This window comes from Oncorhynchus clarkii, chromosome 14, assembly GCF_045791955.1.
Source record: "Oncorhynchus clarkii lewisi isolate Uvic-CL-2024 chromosome 14, UVic_Ocla_1.0, whole genome shotgun sequence".
Classification (NCBI taxonomy): domain Eukaryota; kingdom Metazoa; phylum Chordata; class Actinopteri; order Salmoniformes; family Salmonidae; genus Oncorhynchus; species Oncorhynchus clarkii.
Window position 1 is genome coordinate 29,297,103 of NC_092160.1, and position 25,116 is coordinate 29,322,218.

At 44.4% G+C, this 25,116-nt stretch overlaps 1 protein-coding gene across 4 annotated transcripts in view; it reads right to left on the minus strand.

Annotated features, from left to right (window-relative positions):
- Positions 1-479: 479 nt before the first annotated feature.
- The window catches only part of LOC139366492 (NEDD4-binding protein 3-A-like), an 85,766-nt gene continuing 61,129 nt past the window's right edge, over positions 480-25,116 (minus strand). For 2 of the 4 annotated variants that reach the window (XM_071104013.1, XM_071104014.1), the window contains exons 2-10: positions 17,896-18,188; positions 16,760-16,937; positions 9,362-9,571; positions 8,862-8,983; positions 7,582-7,768; positions 7,420-7,512; positions 6,976-7,227; positions 5,891-6,146; positions 480-2,527 (exon numbers count right to left, since the gene is read on the minus strand). In XM_071104013.1, coding sequence (XP_070960114.1) covers positions 1,998-2,527; positions 5,891-6,146; positions 6,976-7,227; positions 7,420-7,512; positions 7,582-7,768; positions 8,862-8,983; positions 9,362-9,571; positions 16,760-16,937; positions 17,896-18,155 — 2,088 coding nt within the window. In that variant the 5' untranslated portion in view covers positions 18,156-18,188 and the 3' untranslated portion in view covers positions 480-1,997. The remainder of the gene's footprint in view (positions 2,528-5,890; positions 6,147-6,975; positions 7,228-7,419; positions 7,513-7,581; positions 7,769-8,861; positions 8,984-9,361; positions 9,572-16,759; positions 16,938-17,895; positions 18,189-25,116) is intronic. The other 2 variants (XM_071104015.1, XM_071104016.1) reach the window with 2 other exon arrangements.

The window sequence follows — 25,116 nt, forward strand, 5'->3', positions numbered from 1 at the left end:
TCTCCTCCAATGGGTTTTGAGAAGAAGGCGAACAGTAGGCAATTGAGAGATTCTCCCATTGTCCAATCCTGCACACAACAAATAGGTATTTTGAGTCAAATTGACTCTGAAAATGTGACACGACTTGTAGAGTAACTTTAACACTATGTAGAATGGGACCAAATGTTATCTGAAACAGTGTTGAATTCACTCTTAGGAGTTAAATGAACACTTGTATTTTTACTGTGTAGTACAAGACTCTAGGGTTTATGTATGTTAGCGGGTTCAGTGTAGTATAGCATAGTACAGTACATTATAGTATAGTGTGGTATACCCTACCAGTGACTTACTACAGGTTGTGATTTTGTTTTTATTACTTAGACAACTGCTAACGTAAAAGAAATAGCCCTCAAAGAATCTCTCACACCACTTGATAAATGTTTATTATAGAAATTCAGAACCAACATATATAATATATATATATATATATTTAACTCCAGTGGTTTAACACAAGTCACAGTACAGTATTTATTTTTCCCTAAACAAAACGTTGCTGTCAGATAAACTATTTTTGCCATATATATATATATATTTTTTTTTTACATGTATTGAAAGCAGTAACTCCCGTCAATGAACTCTGAATATTTAATGAATCTAGGACCAATAAAATGTATTCAAAATAACTTGAGAAAAGTTTTCTAATTGTATGTTTGTTAATGGGAAAATATGGCAATTTTCTTCCATTTGCTGAAAATATCCGTTTAGGAGATGAGCTTTTTTCTCCAACAGCAACAATAGATGATCAGTAATTAGCCCAATGGGATGCAGAATAACGGCCAGCGCTGTAATATCAGGCTATTCAGGCTATTTCCTCAAAGAGTACATGCTTCTGCAGCATTAGTATATCTAACTAACAACTATATACAGATCACAATATAGTGATCTGGGGACAGAAAATAGAATCACATGACAATAAATATAAATTCCATAAAATGTCCTGAATACAGTATTGTTACAGTATTACAGGTTTCTTAAAGGGTCATTTTCCAACAACAAAAACAAGACTAAAATGCCCCTTGTTGTTAATGGCAGAGCAACATCATCCGCGTGTTGGCCTCTGATGGTCTAGTGATGTTATGCTTCTCCTCTGAGCCCAGCTCCCTGGACGCTCCCTGAATGAAGAGAACTTTTAATGTCATTTACATTAGGCCTACTCTACACACTAGACTTATTATCCAGTGACAATGATCGTACCTCACCTCACCGGGACAAAACCCAAATCCCTTTAGATCCTTTGGACAACGTTCTAGGTTGCATCTGAAACGGCTCCCTATTTCCTATGTAGTGCACTACTTTTGACAAGAGCCCCATTGGTCCTGGTCAAAAGTAGTGCACTATACAGGGTATAGGGTGCCATTTGGGACGCATTCCTACCCTTACTTTCCCCCAGTCAGTGTTTGAACTTCAAGCCCACAGAACGGCTGTGAGGATCGGAACTATCAAACTCACTGGTTTGATTATATACACACAAAACAACATTTGAATAAGTAACATTTACAAATAGGTTTATTATTATTATTATCCTTTGTACATACAAGCAGCCCTCTAAAGTGAGGTTTGGTCGGTGTCGTGCTTGAAGGATTGTAAAGTGTTCTCGACTCTAATACGCTGTCATTGATTGGTGGACTGAAACAGGAAGTTGTCATTTATTGGTGGGTTGAAACAGGAAGTAGGAAGTGGAACTTCCAAAAAACAGTACCAGAGAGGGTATCATTGTATTGCTGATTATATATGCACACTATTCAGTCTAGTTCACACAGGTATAGGAGTGCAGTGTTGTTTTGGAATTGGAACTGGGCCCTCCACAAGGAAATAAAGATAAGGGGTGAGGATTTGGTTTGGAATGGGGCCCCTCCTGTCCTTTAAAGTCTGTAAGAAGCCTGAGTATTCATCAAGGAGATAGGAAGAGGGTTTGAGTGTTTGGTTTGGAATGGGCCCCCCATCTAGTGTCCACTCAGTCAAATCTCAGACGACTCTATCCTCTCTATCCAGGGAAGACCAGGAGGAGGTATGCTGTCTTCCTCTCCTCTTTCTCTCTCTCCTCCTCCTCTTCCTCTCCTCACCTCCTGCACTTCTCTCTCCAGTGACTCGTTACTGTAGTCTCCCATCTCTCGCCCTCCTCCTTCTCCTCCTCTTCCTCCCCTCACATCTTGCAGTTCCCTCTCCAGTGTTCCTCCTTCTCCTCTTCCTCTGAGCAGGTATAGTTCTCTCTCCAGTGTTCCTCCTTCTCCTCTTCCTCTGAGCAGGTATAGTTCTCTCTCCAGTGTTCCTCCGACTCCTTCTCCTCTGAGCAGGTATAGTTCTCTCTCCAGTAGTTGGTTGTGGTGGTACATGTCCAAGTAGCTGGCCTGCAGCTCTCTCTGGTAGCAGATTACTTTCTCCTTCTCTGTCTGCCACGTCTGTCTCTCCTGCTCGAAGGCCGTAGCCTGGGCCTCGCTCTGACAACGCTCTAATAACAGCTCTGCTCGCAGACGCTCCTCTGTAGGACCTACAGTTAAAGAGAGAGAAGGAGGGAGAGAGAGGAGGAAGATAAAAAGAGGGAGGGAGAGAGGGAAGATACAGAGAGGGAGGGAGGGAGAGAGAGAGGGGAAGAGGAGGAAGAGAAAGAGGGAAAGAGGAAGAAGAGAAAGAGAGAGCGAGAGGGAAGATAAAGAGAGGGAGGGAGAGAGAGAGAGATGGGAAGAGGAGGAAGAGAAAGAGAGGGGAGCAGAGAGAGAGCGAGAGATAAAGACAATTTAATGATCACCAATTAGCTTATTGGTCAACACAGTAACATTAGTCACACAAACACATGACAATCAAACATAATGTAACATAACAATCAAACATAATGTAACGTAACTATCAAACATAATATAACATTACAATGAAACATAATATAACATTACAATGAAACATAATATAACATTACAATGAAACATAATATAACATTACAATGAAACATAACATAACATTAAATAACAATCAAACACAACAATCAAACACAACAATCACACATAACAATCACACACAACAATCACACACAACAATCAAACACAACAATCAAACACAACGATCACACACAACAATCACACATAACAATCACACACAACAATCACACACAACAATCAAACACAACAATCAAACACAACGATCACACACAACAATCACACATAACAATCACACACAACAATCAAACACAACAATCACACACAACAATCAAACACAACAATCACACATAACAATCAAACACAACAATCACACACAACAATCAAACACAACGATCACACACAACAATCACACATAACAATCACACATAACAATCACACACAACAATCACACACAACAATCACACATAACAATCACACATAACAATCAAACACAACAATCACACACAACAATCACACACAACAATCAAACACAACGATCACACACAACAATCACACATAACAATCACACACAACAATCACACATAACAATCACACACAACAATCAAACACAACAATCACACACAACAATCAAACACAACAATCACACATAACAATCACACATAACAATCACACACAACAATCAAACACAACAATCAAACACAACAATCAAACACAACAATCACACACAACAATCAAACACAACAATCAAACACAACAATCACACATAACAATCAAACACAACAATCAAACACAACAATCACACATAACAATCAAACACAACAATCACACACAACAATCAAACACAACAATCAAACACAACAATCACACATAACAATCAAACACAACAATCAAACACAACAATCACACATAACAATCAAACACAACAATCACACACAACAATCACACACAACAATCACACATAACAATCAAACACAACAATCAAACACAACAATCACACATAACAATCAAACACAACAATCACACACAACAATCAAACACAACAATCAAACACAACAATCACACACAACAATCAAACACAACATAACATTAAATAACAATCACACATAACAATCAAACACAACAATCAAACACAACAATCAAACACAACAATCAAACACAACAATCACACATAACAATCACACACAACAATCAAACACAACAATCACACATAACAATCAAACACAACAATCAAACACAACAATCACACATAACAATCACACATAACAATCAAACACAACAATCAAACACAACACAACATTAAATAACAATCAAACACAACAATCAAACACAACAATCAAACACAACAATCAAACACAACAATCACACACAACAATCAAACACAACAATCACACACAACAATCAAACACAACAATCACACACAACAATCAAACACAACAATCAAACACAACAATCAAACACAACAATCAAACACAACAATCACACACAACAATCAAACACAACAATCACACACAACAATCAAACATAACAATCACACACAACAATCAAACACAACAATCACACACAACAATCAAACACAACAATCACACACAACAATCAAACATAACAATCAAACACAACAATCACACACAACAATCAAACATAACAATCAAACACAACAATCAAACACAACAATCAAACACAACAATCACACACAACAATCAAACACAACAATCACACACAACAATCAAACATAACAATCACACACAACAATCACACACAACAATCACACACAACAATCAAACACAACAATCACACACAACAATCACACACAACAATCACACATAACAATCAAATACAACAATCAAACACAACAATCACACACAACAATCAAACACAACAATCACACATAACAATCAAACACAACAATCAAACACAACAATCAAATACAACAATCACACATAACAATCAAACACAACAATCAAACACAACAATCAAATACAACAATCAAACACAACAATCACACATAACAATCACACACAACAATCAAACACAACAATCACACACAACAATCACACACAACAATCAAACACAACAATCACACATAACAATCACACACAACAATCAAACACAACAATCAAACACAACAATCACACATAACAATCACACACAACAATCAAACACAACAATCAAACACAACAATCACACACAACAATCACACACAACAATCAAACACAACAATCACACACAACATAACATTAAATAACAATCAAACACAACAATCAAATACAACAATCACACATAACAATCAAACACAACAATCAAACACAACAATCAAATACAACAATCAAACACAACAATCAAACACAACAATCAAATACAACAATCAAACACAACAATCAAACACAACAATCACACACAACAATCAAACACAACAATCAAACACAACAATCAAACACAACAATCAAACACAACAATCAAACACAACAATCAAACACAACAATCAAACACAACAATCAAATACAACACAACAATCAAACACAACAATCAAACACAACAATCAAACACAACAATCAAACACAACAATCAAATACAACACAACAATCAAACACAACAATCAAACACAACAATCAAACACAACAATCACACACAACAATCAAACACAACAATCAAACACAACAATCAAACACAACAATCAAACACAACAATCAAACACAACAATCAAACACAACAATCACACACAACAATCAAACACAACAATCAAACACAACAATCAAACATAACAATCAAACACAACAATCAAACACAACAATCAAACACAACAATCAAACATAACATGACAATAAATTACAGTATCTTTAACAAACACTTTTATCAAAAGCGACGTACAGTCATGCTTGTATACATTTTAGGTATATGTGGCCCCAGGAATCAAACCCACAACCCTGGCGGTGCAAGCGCCATGCACGACCAACTGAGCTACAGAGGACCACATATCTATATACCTGATGCCCCTCCTGATCCTCGAGACTCTAGTGTTCCACTCTCCTCTGCACCACCTTTCTCCAGTTGTCGAAGTTGCGCCCCCTGTAGGGCTGTCTGCAGCGTGTCTATCTGTCCATCACTTCTCTGCAGCTCTCCTCTGGTCTCTCTCAGCTGGGTCTTCAGCTGGAACAGCTCTGACAGCTTGCTGGTCACCTCCGTCTGGGAATCACGCAGCTGTTGCTTCAACAACGAGATCTCACCCGACTTCTGACACACCTGAACGGTAAGGAGGGAGGGGTGGTGAAAGAGGATGTTAAATAAACCCTGCTCTTCACCAGCATCCCTCAGTCAATTCCTCCTCTCAATTCAATTCAATTCAAGGGGCTTTATTGTCATGGGAAACATGTGTTAACATTGCTAAAGCAAGTGAGGTAGGTAATATACAAAAGTGAAATAAACTTTAAAAAAAATGAACCTATGCCTGTCCTCCGTCCTCTTAGTTCACAGACCCATCTCTGTTTTTACCTTCACTTACCTACAACTCTCCATCCTTCTACCCCCTCACCTTCCCTACTCCATCCCCCAACCCCGTCACCTTCCCCACTCCATCCCCCAACCCCGTCACCTTCCCCACTCCATCCCCCAACCCCGTCACCTTCCCCACTCCATCCTCCTACACCCTCACCTTCCCCACTACATCCTCCTACCCCCTCACCTTCCCCACTCCATCCCCCAACCCCGTCACCTTCCCCACTACATCCTCCTACACCCTCACCTTCCCCACTCCATCCCCCAACCCCGTCACCTTCCCCACTACATCCTCCTACACCCTCACCTTCCCCACTCCATCCCCCAACCCCGTCACCTTCCCCACTACATCCTCCTACACCCTCACCTTCCCCACTACATCCTCCTACACCCTCACCTTCCCCACTCCATCCCCCAACCCCGTCACCTTCCCCACTACATCCTCCTACACCCTCACCTTCCCCACTCCATCCCCCAACCCCGTCACCTTCCCCACTCCATCCCCCAACCCCGTCACCTTCCCCACTACATCCTCCTACACCCTCACCTTCCCCACTCCATCCCCCCACCCCCTCACCTGCCACTGAGTCTCCTCCAGAGTAGGGCTGGTTCCCTTCAGACTGCCCTGACCCTCTCTCTGTCTCCCCCCATCCAGAGCTTCCAGTTCGTCCTGCAGTCTGTTCTTCTCCTGCTGGGCCTTGTGCAGCTGCAGCTGCAGTGCATGCTGGGAATGCTGAGCATGCTGGGAAACCTGACGCAGCTTGGCGGCGTACAGATGCTTCAACTCCTCCAACTCCTTCTCCCACAGACGCTGTTTACCTTCAAACACCTACAGGGAGGGAGGGAAGGGGAGAGGGGGAGAGATAAAGGGGGGGAGAGAGATAGAGTGAGGGTGAGATAGAGGGGGGGGAGGGGGAGAGAAAAAAATAAAGACAGTTATAGACGCACAACCACATGCCCGCCCACACACACACACACACACACACACACACACACACACACAAGCTGGTCTACTCATAACCTGTGCAATGGCTCCTTCACTCTCATCCAGGTTCCTCCTCATCTGTTTCAGCTCGTGTTCCTTCTCCACCAGCCTCTCCTCCAGATCACGAACCTGGACAGTCAACCAACCAATCAGTCATTCAACTAATGAAATCAACCAACTGATCCATCCATCACTCACCACCTCCTCTACGGAGAACGACAGTTCGTAAGGGGGAGGAGCCTCCCCTCCGTATGGCGCCAGGCGGCTGAGCGTTGCCATGCTACGACATGACATGGCCATCTCCGTCATAGCAACCCCCGACGACCCCGCAACCTTTGATGCTCGGTCCAGAGAGCCAATGGTGTTGATGTGGCTCATGGAGGCACTGAGGGTGGTAACATACATCTTCATCATCATCATTATCATCGTCATATCTATCCTCCGTTTCATCATCACTGATCTACAGAGAAACACACAGACACACAGAGAGACACACAGACACAGAAAGAGACGCACAGGCACAGAGAGAGACGCACAGACACAGAGAGAGACACACAGACACAGAGAGAGACACAGAGACACAGAGAGAGACACAGAGACACAGAGAGAGACACACAGACACAGAGAGAGACACACAGACACAGAGAGAGACACACAGACACAAAGAGACACACACACAGACACAAAAAGACAGACACACAGACACAGAGAGAGAGACACACACACACACAGACACAGAGAGAGACAGACACAGACACAAAGAGACACACACACACACACAGACACAAAAAGACAGACACAGAGAGAGACACACACACAGACACAGAGAGAGAGACACACACAGACAAAGAGAGAGACACACAGACAGAGAGAGAGACACACAGACACAGAGAGACACACAGACACAGAGAGAGACACAGACTCAGAGAGAGACACACAGACACAAAGAGAGACACAGAGACACAGCGACACAGAGAGAGACACACAGACACAGAGAGAATCACACAGAGAGACACACAGACACACAGAGACACAGAGAGACACACAGACACAGAGAGAGAGACACAGACATGGAGAGAGACACACAGACACAGAGAGAGACACACAGAGAGACACAGAGACACAGAGAGACACACATACACAGAGAGAGACACACACAGACACACAGAGAGAGAGAGACACAGTCACAGAGAGAGACACACAGACATGGAGAGAGACACACAGACACAGAGAGAGACACACAGAGAGACACACAGACACACAGAGACACACACAGACACAGAGAGAGACACACACAGACACAGAGAGAGAGAGACACAGTCACAGAGAAAGACACACAGACACAGAGAGAGACACACAGACACAGAGAGAGACACACAGACACAGAGAAAGACACACAGACACAGAGAGAGACACACAGACACAGAGAGAGCCACACAGACACAGAGAGAGACAGACAGAGAGAAACAGGAGTTGACCTGATGTGAGCCAGCTGTGGTCTGAAGGGAGGTCTGTATGGAGGAAGACTGTTCATGGAGTTATGACCAGAGTCTGACAGGTTCTCATCCTCCTGACTCTGACCACGCACTGACGCTACCGCCTGTATCACAACATGAATACCAACTGTTATCATCATCACCAGCATCATCACTATCATGCTTACCAGCATCATCATCATCACCAGCAGCATCATCATCACTATCATGATTACCAGCATCATCATCATCACCAGCATCATCATCACTATCATGATTACCAGCATCATCACCAGCATCATCATCACCAGCATCATCACTATCACTATCATCACCAGCATCATCATAATCACCACCAATATGAAGTATCATCATCACCATAATAATCCTGGTACATTGGACAGTATTGATAAAGTCCCTTCCTGATGTTTGTAAAGAACACTAGTAACAGACACTGTACATGTTTCAGGAGCAGACAGAAATCCCCAGACTAAAACGGGCACCTTGGTTGCGCTGGAGGTGGGTCCTCCGTAGCGGGAGGGTGAGGAGGAGGAAGAGGAGGTGGAGACAGCTCTAGGTGTGTGTGCGTAGGCCTGGTGGAGCCCGTTGGACAGGCCCTGGTCTGAGTCCTCCATCTTGGCAGGGTAGAGGTTCTGCATGGAACTGAAGTTCTTGGGTGTGACGGGCTTGAAGGCAGACGGCCTGGGAAGAGACTGGAGGGAGAGAGGAAGACTAGAATAGTTAGTAGGTGAAACTGTCTGGTAAGACAGAGAGAGATGCAAGGTAGAGTCAGAGAGAGGTTTAGAGAGACAGACATGTATAGAGGTTTAGAGAGACAGACAGGTAGAGAGGTTTAGAGAGACAGACATGTATAGAGGTTTAGAGAGACAGACAGGTAGAGAGGTTTAGAGAGATAGAGAGACAGACAGGTAGAGAGGTTTAGAGAGACAGACATGTATAGAGGTTTAGAGAGACAGACAGGTAGAGAGGTTTAGAGAGACAGACATGTATAGAGGTTTAGAGAGACAGACAGGTAGAGAGGTTTAGAGAGATAGAGAGACAGACAGGTAGAGAGGTTTAGAGGGACAGACAGGTGGAGAGGTATAGAGACAGACAGGTAGAGAGGGGAGATGGCATGCTGGAGGTATAGAGAGACAGACAGGTAGAGAGGGGAGATGGCATGCTGGAGGTATAGAGAGACAGACAGGTAGAGAGGTATAGAGAGACAGGCAGGTAGATGGGAGATGGCATACTGGAGGTATAGAGAGTCAGACAGGGAGAGAGGTTTAGAGAGACAGACAGGTAGAGAGGTTTAGAGAGACAGACAGGTAGAGAGGTTTAGAGGGACAGACAGGTGGAGAGGTATAGAGACAGACAGATAGAGAGGGGAGATGGCATGCTGGAGGTATAGCGAGACAGACAGGTAGAGAGGGGAGATGGCATGCTGGAGGTATAGAGAGACAGACAGGTAGAGAGGTATAGAGAGACGGGCAGGTAGATGGGAGACGGCATACTGGAGGTATAGAGAGACAGACAGGTAGAGAGGTATAGAGAGACAGACAGGTAGAGAGGGGAGATGGCATGCTGGAGGTATAGAGAGACAGACAGGTAGAGAGGGGAGACGGCATGCTGGAGGTATAGAGAGACAGACAGGTAGAGAGAGGAGATGGCATGCTGGAGGTATAGAGAGACAGACAGGTAGAGGTATAGAGAGACAAGACAGGTAGAGATGTATAGAGAGACAGACAGGTAGAGAGGTTTAGAGAGAAAGAGAGACAGACAGGTAGAGAGGTTTAGAGAGACAGACATGTATAGAGGTTTAGAGAGACAGACAGGTAGAGAGGTTTAGAGAGACAGACATGTATAGAGGTTTAGAGAGACAGACAGGTAGAGAGGTTTAGAGAGATAGAGAGACAGACAGGTAGAGAGGTTTAGAGGGACAGACAGGTGGAGAGGTATAGAGAGACAGACAGGTAGAGAGGGGAGATGGCATGCTGGAGGTATAGAGAGACAGACAGGTAGAGAGGGGAGATGGCATGCTGGAGGTAAAGAGAGACAGACAAGTAGAGAGGTATAGAGAGACAGGCAGGTAGATGGGAGATGGCATACTGGAGGTATAGAGAGACAGACAGGTAGAGAGGTATAGAGAGACAGACAGGTAGAGAGGGGAGATGGCATGCTGGAGGTATAGAGAGACAGTCAGGTAGAGAGGGGAGATGGCATGCTGGAGGTATAGAGAGACAGGTAGAGAGAGGAGATGGCATGCTGGAGGTATAGAGAGACAGACAGGTAGAGGTATAGAGAGACAAGACAGGTAGAGAGGTATAGAGAGACAGACAGGTAGAGATGTATAGAGAGACAGACAGGTAGAGATGTATAGAGAGACAGACAGGTAGAGAGGTATAGAGAGACAGACAGGTAGAAATGTATAGAGAGACAGACAGGTCGAGAGGTATAGAGAGACAGACAGGTAGAGAGGTATAGAGAGACAGACAGGTAGAGATGTGTAGAGAGGTTTAGAGAGACAGACAGGTAGAGAGGTTTAGAGGGACAGACAGGTAGAGAGGTTGAGAGAGAGACAGACAGGTAGAGAGGTTTAGAGGGACAGACAGATGGAGAGGTATAGAGAGACAGACAGGTAGAGAGGGGAGATGGCATGCTGGAGGTATAGAGAGACAGACAAGTAGAGAGGGGAGATGGCATGCTGGAGGTAAAGAGAGACAGACAGGTAGAGAGGTATAGAGAGACAGGCAGGTAGATGGGAGATGGCATACTGGAGGTATAGAGAGACAGACAGGTAGAGAGGTATAGAGAGACAGACAGGTAGAGAGGGGAGATGGCATGCTGGAGGTATAGAGAGACAGACAGGTAGAGAGGTATAGAGAGACAGAAAGGTAGATGGGAGATAGCATACAGGAGGTATAGAGAGACAGACAGGTAGAGAGGTATAGAGAGACAGACAGGTATAGAGGGGAGATGGCATGCTGGAGGTATAGAGAGACAGTCAGGTAGAGAGGGGAGATGGCATGCTGGAGGTATAGAGAGACAGACAGGTAGAGAGAGGAGATGGCATGCTGGAGGTATAGAGAGACAGACAGGTAGAGGTATAGAGAGACAAGACAGGTAGAGAGGTATAGAGAGACAGACAGGTAGAGATGTATAGAGAGACAGACAGGTAGAGATGTATAGAGAGACAGACAGGTAGAGAGGTATAGAGAGACAGACAGGTAGAAATGTATAGAGAGACAGACAGGTAGAGAGGTATAGAGAGACAGACAGGTAGAGAGGTATAGAGAGACAGACATGTAGAGATGTATAGAGAGACAGACAGGTAGAGAGGTTTAGAGGGACAGACAGGTAGAGAGGTTGAGAGAGAGACAGACAGGTAGAGAGGTTTAGAGGGACAGACAGATGGAGAGGTATAGAGAGACAGACAGGTAGAGAGGGGAGATGGCATGCTGGAGGTATAGAGAGACAGACAGGTAGAGAGGGGAGATGGCATGCTGGAGGTAAAGAGACAGACAGGTAGAGAGGTATAGAGAGACAGACAGGTAGAGAGGGGAGATGGCATGCTGGAGGTATAGAGAGACAGACAGGTAGAGAGGTATAGAGAGACAGGCAGGTAGATGGGAGATAGCATACTGGAGGTATAGAGAGACAGACAGGTAGAGAGGTATAGAGAGACAGACAGGTAGAGAGGGGAGATGGCATGCTGGAGGTATAGAGAGACAGACAGGTAGAGAGGGGAAATGGCATGCTGGAGGTATAGAGAGACAGACAGGTAGATGGGAGATGGCATACTGGAGGTATAGAGACAGACAGGTAGAGAGGTATAGAGAGACAGACAGGTAGAGAGGGGAGATGGCATGCTGGAGGTATAGAGAGACAGACAGGTAGAGATATAGAGAGACAGACAGGTAGAGAGGGGAGATGGCATGCTGGAGGTATAGAGAGACAGACAGGGAGAGAGGGGAGATGGCATGCTGGAGGTATAGAGAGACAGACAGGTAGAGAGGTATAGAGAGACAGACAGGTAGAGAGGGGAGATGGCATGCTGGAGGTATAGAGAGACAGACAGGGAGAGAGGGGAGATGGCATGCTGGAGGTATAGAGAGACAGACAGGTAGAGAGGGAAGATGGCATGCTGGAGGTATAGAGACAGACAGGTAGAGAGGTAGAGAGAGACAGACAGTTAGAGAGGGGAGATGGCATACTGGAGGTATAGAGAGACAGACAGTTAGAGAGGGGAGATGGCATACTGGAGGTAAAGAGAGACAGACAGTTAGAGAGGGGAGATGGCATACTGGAGGTAAAGAGAGACAGACAGTTAGAGAGGGGAGATGGCATACTTGAGGTATAGAGAGACAGACATTTAGAGAGGGGAGATGGCATACTGGAGGTATAGAGAGACAGACAGTTAGAGAGGGAAGATGGCATGCTGGAGGTATAGAGAGACAGACAGTTAGAGAGGGGAGATGGCATGGTGGAGGTATAGAGAGACAGACAGTTAGAGAGGGGAGATGGCATGCTGGAGGTAAAGAGAGACAGACAGTTAGAGAGGGGAGATGGCATGCTGGAGGTATAGAGAGACAGACAGGTATAGAGAGACAGACAGTTAGAGAGGGGAGATGGCATGCTGGAGGTATAGAGAGACAGACAGGTATAGAGAGACAGACAGTTAGAGAGGGGAGATGGCATGCTGGAGGTATAGAGAGACAGACAGGTATAGAGAGACAGACAGTTAGAGAGGGGAGATGGCATGCTGGAGGTATAGAGAGACAGACAGTTAGAGAGGGGAGATGGCATGCTGGAGGTATAGAGAGACAGACAGGTATAGAGAGACAGACAGTTAGAGAGGGGAGATGGCATGCTGGAGGTATAGAGAGACAGACAGGTATAGAGAGACAGACAGGTATAGTATTAAAGGACATTCTCTGTCTGGATATCCTTTTAATTAGCTTTTTTTAAGAAGAGTCTAATGTTAAAATGTGTTATTGTTGCTAAAATAATGGATAAAAAAGATAACTGCAGATGTATGTGTTCATTCCTATACAGTATGTTGTTGCAGTGATATCATTCCTATACAGTATGTTGTTGCAGTGATATCATTCCTATACAGTATGTTGTTGCAGTGATATCATTCCTATACAGTATGTTGTTGAAGTGATATCATTCCTATACAGTATGTTGTCCCAGTGATATCATACCTATACAGTATGTTGTTGCAGTGATATCATTCCTATACAGTATGTTGTCCCAGTGATATCATACCTATACAGTATGTTGTCCTAGGGATATCATCCCTATATGTTGTCCCAGTGATATCATACCTATACAGTATGTTGTCCCAGAAATATCATCCCTATATGTTGTCCCAGTGATATCATTCCTATACAGTATGTTGTCCCAGGGATATCATACCTATACCGTATGTTGTCCCAGTGATATCATACCTATACAGTATGTTGTCCCAGAAATATCATCCCTATATGTTGTCCCAGTGATATCATTCCTATACAGTATGTTGTCCCAGAGATATCATACCTATACAGTATGTTGTCCCAGGGATATCATACCTATACAGTATGTTGTCCCAGTGATATCATCCCTATATGTTGTCCCAGGGATATCATACCTATACAGTATGTTGTCCCAGGGATATCATACCTATAAAGTATGTTGTCCCAGGGAAATCATCCCTATATGTTGTCTCAGGGATATCATACCTATACAGTATGTTGTCCCAGTGATATCATTCCTATACAGTATGGTGTCCCAGGGATATCATACCTATACAGTATGTAGTCCCAGGGATATCATACCTATACAGTATGTTGTCCCAGAGATATCATACCTATACAGTATGTTGTCCCAGGGATATCATACCTATACAGTATGTTGTCCCAGGGATATCATACCTATACAGTATGTTGTCCCAGGGATATCATACCTATACAGTATGTTGTCCCAGGGATATCATACCTATACAGTATGTTGTCCCAGGGATATCATACCTATACAGTATGTTGTCACAGGGATATCATACCTATACAGTATGTTGTCCCAGGGATATCATACCTATACAGTATGTTGTCCCAGGGATATCATACCTATACAGTATGTTGTCCCAGTGATATCATCCCTATATGTTGTCCCAGGGATATCATTCCTATACAGTATGTTGTCCCAGGGATATCATACCTATACAGTATGTTGTCCCAGTAATATCATACCTATACAGTATGTTGTCCCAGGGATATCATACCTATACAGTATGTTGTCCCAAGGATATCATACCTATATGTTGTCCGAGTGATATCATACCTATACAGTATGTTGTCACAGGGATATCATACCTATACAGTATGTTGTCCCAGGGATATCATACCTATACAGTATGTTGTCCCAGGGATATCATACCTATACAGTATGTTGTCCCAGGGAAATCATCCCTATATGTTGTCTCAGGGATATCATACCTATACAGTATGTTGTCCCAGAGATATCATACCTATACAGTATGTTGTCCCAGGGATATCATACCTATACAGTATGTTGTCCCAGGGATATCATACCTATACAGTATGTTGTCCCAGGGATATCATACCTATACAGTATGTTGTCCCAGGGATATCATACCTATACAGTATGTTGTCCCAGGGATATCATACCTATACAGTATGTTGTCCCAGTGATATCATCCCTATATGTTGTCCCAGGGATATCATACCTATACAGTATGTTGTCCCAGAAATATCATCCCTATATGTTGTCCCAGGGATATCATACCTATAAAGTATGTTGTCTCAGGGATATCATACCTATACAGCATGTTGTCACAGGGATATCATACCTATACAGTATGTTGTCCCAGGGATATCATACCTATACAGTATGTTGTCCCAGGGATATCATCCCTATATGTAGTCCCAGGAATATCATCCCTATATGTTGTCCCAGGGATATCATACCTATACAGTATGTTGTCCCAGGGATATCATACCTATACAGTATGTTGTCCCAGGGATATCATACCTATACAGTATGTTGTCCCAGGGATATCATACCTATACAGTATGTTGTCACAGGGATATCATACCTATACAGTATGTTGTCTCAGGGATATCATACCTATATGTAGTCCCAGGAATATCATCCCTATATGTTGTCCCAGGGATATCATACCTATACAGTATGTTGTCTCAGGGATATCATACCTATACAGTATGTTGTCTCAGGGATATCATACCTATATGTAGTCCCAGGAATATCATCCCTATATGTTGTCCCAGGGATATCATACCTATACAGTATGTTGTCCCAGGGATATCATACCTATACAGTATGTTGTCCCAGGGATATCATACCTATACAGTATGTTGTCACAGGGATATCATACCTATATGTAGTCCCAGGAATATCATCCCTATATGTTGTCCCAGGGATATCATACCTATACAGTATGTTGTCCCAGGGATATCATACCTATACAGTATGTTGTCCCAGGGATATCATACCTATACAGTATGTTGTCACAGGGATATCATACCTATATGTTGTCTCAGGGATATCATACCTATACAGTATGTTGTCCCAGGGATATCATACCTATACAGTATGTTGTCACAGGGATATCATACCTATACAGTATGTTGTCACAGGGATATCATACCTATACAGTATGTTGTCCCAGGGATATCATACCTATACAGTATGTTGTCCCAGGGATATCATACCTATACAGTATGTTGTCCCAGGGATATCAACCCTATCTGTTGTCCCAGGGATATCATACCTATACAGTATGTTGTCCCAGGGATATCATACCTATACAGTATGTTGTCCCAGGGATATCATACCTATACAGTATGTTGTCTCAGGGATATCATTATTCTTCTTACCTTCTCATATTTCCCTCTAATGGGCAGTGAGTTCTTTGACACGTCCACCTCAGTTCTGTCTTTGTGGTAGATCTTGATGTGTTCCTCCTCATGTGCATGCTCTCTCTTCATGGACTGCATGCTGGAGAAGATGTCCTTCCTACTGCTGCCTGGGCCGCTACCCGCTTTGGCCTCTTTCCTGGTGGGGATCATTATAAAGGTTTTCATTCAGGTTTCAAGTAATTTGATAACCAATCAAGTCAATTGATAACCTGTTCTTCTGAGCGATAACAGCTTGTTCTGAAAATGATTTAGATTTCATCAAGCTACAACTATATTGTAATAGCCTACTTCCCAAATATAGTCAAAACCTCCTACCAGCTCACTGTGTGTGGCACCCACTTGGCAGTAGCACTAACACCACTATGGAATCACAGGTGATGTTATTACCCAAGAGCATCATTAATGCCTCCTATTTGAAACAGACAACTCTTTCCCGCTTTGTCTGCACTTTATGGAATACATAGACTCTCTACTATAAAACCCATCTGGGTGATGAAACACGGCAGCTATTTTATACCTATCAGAGAGTTCACTAACCTGGTGATGTTGATGAAACACGGCAGCCATTTTGTGCCTATCAGAGAGTTCACTAACCTGGTGATGTTGATGAAACACAGCAGCCATTTTGTGCCTATCAGAGAGTTCACTAACCTGGTGATGTTGATGAAACACAGCAGCCATTTTGTGCCTATCAGAGAGTTCACTAACCTGGTGATGTTGATGAAACACAGCAGCCATTTTGTGCCTATCAGAGAGTTCACTAACCTGGTGATGTTGATGAAACAGCAGCCATTTAAGAGTATCAGAGAGTTCACTAACCTGGTGATGTTGATGAAACAGCAGCCATTTTAAGTATCAGAGAGCTCACTAACCTGGTGATGTTGATGAAACAGCAGCCATTTTAAGAGTATCAGAGAGTTCACTAACCTGGTGATGTTGATGAAACACGGCAGCCATTTTAAGTATCAGAGAGCTCACTAACCTGGTGATGTTGATGAAACACAGCAGCCATTTTGTGCCTATCAGAGAGTTCACTAACCTGGTAATGTTGATGAAACACAGCAGCCATTTTAAGTATCAGAGAGCTCACTAACCTGGTAATGTTGAGGTAGTTGAGCAACTCTCTCTGGTTGAAGCCTTTCTTTAATATCCTGTTGGTCTGCCTGGGTCCCACCTGGGGCACGGCCCGGCTGCCTTTAGCTGGGGACGCGTCTGGGCGCTCCACTAGGCTGCCTACACTACCCATACTGAACCGGTCCAATAGGGCTGTGGACCGGGTAGGGGTCGAGATGGGATCACGGAATGTCTTGCTGGGGTTGCGGGTCAGAGGAAGGGTTTGGACCGACGTTGCCATTGGTTACAGGACAGGGTGGCCCCGCGGGGAACTCTTGAGGTAGAGGAGAGAAGAGGAAGAACGAGGTTGAAAAACAGAGAATGGATATAAACCAACTGTCATCTGATTCAGAACCCTGTAAAATATCATAAACCATTATCACCATGACAACTTCCTATTCGCCTTCTAACTGTACTCTGTAATATCTTATCTCTGTAATATCTTATCTCTTTGACAATAAACCATCTTATCCAAGACCAAGTTGTTTACAGTATGTCTTCAGCTGTCTGTCTGTCTGTCTGTCTGTCTGTCTGTCTGTCTGTCGGTCGGTCCCATTCCCTCTGTCTTCCTCAGTATTTCCCTGTAGCCTTTCCCCTAGTTACCAGTCCGTTGGTGATGTGCATTCCAGTCATACTCCTGTATTTTTCCCTGTCTGGCTTCATATCTCCTCTCTCAGAGCGTGACTTGACATGTGGCTCCTCTGTGATCAGCTGTGTGTGTGTGTGTGTGTGTGTCCCGAGGCAGTTTTGTGCAGTCAGTGACCCACCTAAAACCTTTAGAATAAACCCACCTAAGCTGTGATCTAGTCTTAATAAATGAGTCCCATAGTGCAAAGCCACACAGCAACACAACCGTATGGTTCAACCACGCTCAACTACTAGCTTATCAAAGAACCAAAACACTTTCCTAGTTACTAACACTTCAAAATCCCAAATAATGCATCAACCTCCTGCCAGAGACACCTCATGCATTTTTGAAATGTTAAAAATGAGAAGTAAGCTAAAAGAGAAGATCACAGATGTAGAGTGTAGTATGTATGTGTAGTGTGTGGGTAGAGTGTGTGTGTATGTGTGAGAGCCTCTTGGGGAAGAGGAGCAGATAACATATGCACCACCAGAAGCCTGTTATGTAACTATATGTGTGTGTGTGTGTGTGTGTGTGTGTGGATTCGCCCTCCGTGATTCTACTGACTACAGCAAATCCTAATTGTCTGATAAAGAGGCAGAGTGCTTTGAATCAGGCAGCAGGGACAGACGAGGATGTTCCTTTATAATCAGGCAGCAGGGACAGAGGATGTTCCTTTATAATCAGGTAGCAGGGACAGAGGATGTTCCTTTATAATCAGGCAGCAGGGACAGATGATGTTCCTTTATAATCAGGCAGCAGGGACAGAGGATGTTCCTTTATAATCAGGCAGCAGGGACAGACGAGGATGTTCCTTTATAATCAGGTAGCAGGGACAGATGATGTTCCTTTATAATCAGGTAGCAGGGACAGATGAGGATGTTCCTTTATAATCAGGCAGCAGGGACAGAGGATGTTTCTTTATAATCAGGCAGCAGGGACAGAGGATGTTCCTTTATAATCAGGCAGCAGGGACAGAGGATGTTCCTTTATAATCAGGTAGCAGGGACAGAGGATGTTCCTTTATAATCAGGCAGCAGGGACAGATGATGTTCCTTTATAATCAGGTAGCAGGGACAGAGGATGTTCCTTTATAATCAGGTAGCAGGGACAGAGGATGTTCCTTTATAATCAGGCAGCAGGGACAGAGGATGTTCCTTTATAATCAGGTAGCAGGGACAGACGAGGATGTTCCTTTATAATCAGGTAGCAGGGACAGAGGATGTTCCTTTATAATCAGGTAGCAGGGACAGACCAGGATGTTCCTTTATAATCAGGCAGCAGGGACAGAGGATGTTCCTTTATAATCAGGCAGAAGGGACAGAGGATGTTCCTTTATAATCAGGCAGCAGGGACAGACGAGGATGTTCCTTTATAATCAGGCAGCAGGGACAGAGGATGTTCCTTTATAATCAGGTAGCAGGGACAGAGGATGTTCCTTTATAATCAGGCAGCAGGGACAGATGATGTTCCTTTATAATCAGGTAGCAGGGACAGAGGATGTTCCTTTATAATCAGGCAGCAGGGACAGACGAGGATGTTCCTTTATAATCAGGTAGCAGGGACAGAGGATGTTCCTTTATAATCAGGTAGCAGGGACAGATGATGTTCCTTTATAATCAGGCAACAGGGACAGAGGATGTTCCTTTATAATCAGGTAGCAGGGACAGAGGATGTTCCTTTATAATCAGGTAGCAGGGACAGAGGATGTTCCTTTATAATCAGGCAGCAGTGACAGATGATGTTCCTTTATAATCAGGCAGCAGGGACAGAGGATGTTCCTTTATAATCAGGCAGCAGGGACAGAGGATGTTCCTTTATAATCAGGCAGCAGGGACAGATGATGTTCCTTTTTAATCAGGTAGCAGGGACAGAGGATGTTCCTTTATAATCAGGCAGCAGGGACAGATGATGTTCCTTTATAATCAGGCAGCAGGGACAGAGGATGTTCCTTTATAATCAGGTAGCAGGGACAGAGGATGTTCCTTTATAATCAGGCAGCAGGGACAGAGGATGTTCCTTTATAATCAGGCAGCAGGGACAGATGATGTTCCTTTTTAATCAGGTAGCAGGGACAGAGGATGTTCCTTTATAATCAGGCAGCAGGGACAGATGATGTTCCTTTATAATCAGGCAGCAGGGACAGAGGATGTTCCTTTATAATCAGGTAGCAGGGACAGAGGATGTTCCTTTATAATCAGGTAGCAGGGACAGAGGATGTTCCTTTATAATCAGGCAGCAGGGACAGACGAGGATGTTCCTTTATAATCAGGCAGCAGGGACAGAGGATGTTCCTTTATTTATTTTTATTTTTTTTACTACTTACAACTAGATATGGCAGAGGACGTGCCCAAGGACAACGCATCAAGTGCAGACAACGTAAAATACTACTTACCTCACCATGCAGTACTCCGAGAAGATAAGGTGACAACAAAACTGAGAGTGGTGTTTGATGCCTCGTCCCATGAAGATGGCTGTCCATCTCTCAATGACTGTCTACTCACAGGACCGAACCTGAATCCGGATCTGCTCAGCGTTCTGATAAAGTTCAGACTACATGAGATCGCATTCATGGCAGACATCAAGAAAGCTTTCCTGCAGATATCCCTAGCAGAGAGAGACAGAGACGCCGTGAGATTTCTATGGCTCACTGGCCCACCAAGAGGAGAAAATGAAGAGGAGCTGCGTGTGCTGAGGATGAAAAGAGTGGTATTTGGAGCTTCCCCAAGTCCATTTTTGCTGGCAGCTACAATCAGGAAGCACCTGAAACAATATGAAACAGAACAACCAGAAGTTGTAGAGATACTGAGAGAGTCACTCTACGTAGATGACTTCATTGCAAGTTCACGCAATGTTGAAGAGGCTTACCTTGTGACAACAACTGCAAAGCGAATGCTGTCGAATGCAGGCATGGACCTCTGCAAGTGGATGACAAATTCTCCTGAATTGAAAACAAAATGTGAGGAGAGTACGACAACTGACCACCCATTGACGCTAGAAACACAAGGATTAGCGCTGAAGGTTTTAGGTTTAGTATGGAGGCCGGAAACGGATGACTTTGTGTATGACCTCAGGCCGTTACTGAGCATTCTAAGGCAAAAGGAAAACACAAAGAGAAGTGTTCTGCAGTCGTCTGCACGTATCTTCGACCCTCTTGGTTTCTTAACTCCCTTCACCATCAGGATCAAGTGCATGTTCCAGGAAATGTGGGAGAGGGGACTCAGCTGGGACGAAGAATTACCACCTGATCTGACACGAGAATGGCAACAGTGGTGTTCAGAACTACCCCAGTTACACCAGCTCACCATACCAAGGTGGTACAGAACAGACATGCGGCCACAGAATAACCACACCCTGAAACTACACGTGTTCTGTGATGCAAGTGAAAGTGCAGTAGCTTACTTGCAAGGTGAGTCACAAGACAGGGAAACAACAAGTCTAGTCGCATCCAAGTCCAGGGTAGCCCCACTTAAGAAAATGACGCTGCCACGCCTGGAGCTCATGGGAGCTGTGATTGGAGCGAGACTAGCAAACAACTTGATGACCACACTGAAAATGGAAGAAAAACAGATTAACATGTGGACAGACTCGATGATCGTGCTGCATTGGATTTGCAGCTCAGCTCAGAAATGGAAACAGTTTGTTGCGAACAGAGTGACGGAGATCCAGTCCTTGACCAATCCAGAGTCATGGTCACATATTGAAGGGAAAACGAATCCAGCTGACCTCCCTACAAGAGGACAAACTGTTAGAAACTTGACACAGAGCGAGCTATGGTGGAATGGACCCAGAATTCTGACATCACCCAATCAGTCCGAAGAGACTGATGATAACAAGGTTCCGGATGAGGTGAATATAGAACTCAAGTCCAGTTGCCAGGCTACTGTACAACTCGCAGCAAACAGCACAGACAGCACTGAACCTGTGTTGGAGCTTGAAAGGTGCAGCAAACTGAAAAGAGTGTTCAGAGTCACCGCCTGGATAAAGAGATTCATAGCCAATGCTCGTACAACCATAAAGATGCAAGGTGAACTGACTGCTGACGAACTGTTCGATGCAGAAAAGTACTGGATTAAGGTAACACAACAACAGAGTTTCGGACAGGAGATCAAACTACTGAAGGCAGGAAAAAGCCTAAACAATGACTGTAAAATCAGAGAACTGAAACCTTTCCTGGACGAACACGAACTACTCAGTGTAGGAGGAAGACTGCAACAGTCCAACTTCACATTCAGAGAGCAGCACCCATGGATTCTGCCCAATAAGTCCAGATACTCAGAAATGCTGATACAGTACCAACATGAGAAGGTGATGCATTCTGGAGTAAGAGACACTCTAGTACAAATCAGAGAGCGATACTGGATCTTGAGTGCTAGGCAGCTAGTCAAGAGCACAGTGGCAAGATGTATAGTGTGCAAGAGATTCAAGGCAAGGGCCGGACAGCAGGTCACTGCGCCTTTACCAAAAGACAGAATAACTGAATCCCCACCATTCGAAGTCACAGGTGTGGATTTTGCAGGACCGCTCTATGTGAAAGAAAATGGTTCTGTGAAGAAGTCATATATTGCACTGTTCACTTGTGCTGTAACCAGAGCAGTGCATTTGGAACTGGTCTCAGATCAGTCAACAGAGACATTCTTGTTAGCTCTAAAAAGATTCATCTCAAGGAGAGGATTATGCAAGGTAATCTACTCAGACAATGCAAAAACGTTCAAGAGAGCTGATCAGGACTTGAAAGAGCTGTGGAAGGCAATCGAAGAGCCCCAACTCTTGGCGTTCTTCTCAGAAAGGGGCATCACCTGGAGGTTCATCGCAGAGCGAGCAGCCTGGTGGGGCGGATTCTGGGAAAGACTCATCAGGTCAGTAAAAACATGCCTGCGAAAGGTTCTTGGGAGAGCTTCACTTAATTTTGAAGAGATATGCACAGTCCTGACAGAGGTTGAAGCTATCCTAAATTCTAGGCCTCTGACCTTCGTGCACAATGAGGTGGATGAACCACAACCCCTGACCCCAGCACACTTCCTGGTGGGTAAAAGACTAACCTCTTTGCCTCCAAAGCCATTTCCAGCTGACACTCAGCACCCAACGTTAAACAAGGGGGAAATGACACGCAGATGGAAGTACAGGCAGAGACTTGTGACCAGTTTCTGGAACAGTTGGCGAAGGGACTACTTGCTGGATCTAAAGTCAGCACACCGCTGTGACACACCACAGCCCACCCCACTGAAAGCGGGTGACGTTGTACTCATTGGAGAAGATAACCTACCCAGACAAACGTGGAAACTAGGAAAGATTGAGGAACTGTTTCCAGGCCGAGATGGCTTAGTTAGATCATGTTCAGTTCGTACTGCTTCAGGGACTTTGTTGAGGAGACCTATTCAGTTGATATACTGCCTAGAGATCTAGATGAACACAATTGTTCATCGGGGGGGGGAGGATGTTGTAACTTTAATGTGTTACAGAGTTAATGTTTAAGTTTATTCTTTGAACTGTATCTAAAGATATTTCTTTAGATTTATTTGCATATGTAATTGTATTGGGTTGTGTTGAATTACGCTTTTTGACTGCAAGTCCCAGAATGCCTTGCGAGATGAATGAGTGATAACGCGCCAATTATGTGCAGGTGCGGATGATTGTGACTGACTTTCCAACAGAATCTTACCTGCATTGCTCTGTACCAAAACAATTGTTGTTAAATGTAACGTAAACAAGTATTCTTACTAAAATAAGCTTTCGTATCAAACCCGACGTCCCGAGTCATTACTAAGAAGTTAGTTAATCTAAAATTAACTAAAGCGAGGACGGAGGGAGGGAGAGAGAGAGAGAAGCGAGGACGGAGGGAGGGAGAAAGAGAGAGAGAGAAGTGTGTACGGAAGGAGGGAGAAAGGGAGAGAAGCGTGAACAGAGGGAGGGAGAGAGAGAGAAGTGTGGACGGAAGGAGGGAGAGAGAGAGAAGTGTGGACGGAAGGAGGGAGAGAGAGAGAGAAGCGTGAACAGAGGGAGGGAGAGAGAGAGAGAGAGAAGTGTGGATGGAAGGAGGGAGAGAAAGAGAGAAGCGTGAACAGAGGGAGGGAGAGGGAGAGAGAAGTGTGGACGGAAGGAGGAAGAGAGAGAGGTGTGGACGGAAGGAGGGAGGGAGAGAAAGAGAGAAGTGTGAACAGAGAGAGGGAGAGAGAGAGAGAGAGAAGTGTGGATGGAGGGAGGGAGAGAGAGAGAGAAGTGTGGACGGAGGGAGGGAGAGAGAGAGAGAAGTGTGAACAGAGGGAGGGACGGAGAGAGAGAGAGAAGTGTGGACTGACGGAGGGAGAGAGAGAGAGAAGTGTGGATGGAGGGAGTGAGAGAGAGAGAAGTGTGGACGGAGGGAGGGAGGGAGAGAGAAGCGTGGACGGAGGGAGAGAGAGAGAAGCGTGGACGGAGGGAGAGAGAGAGAAGTGTGGACGGAGGGAGGGAGAGAGAGAGAGAGAGAGGTGTGGACGGAGGGAGAGAGAGAGAGAGAGAGAGAGAGAGAGAGAGAGAGAGCGAGAAGTGTGGACGGAGGCAGGGAGAGAGAGAGAGCGAGAGAGAAGAGTGGACGGAG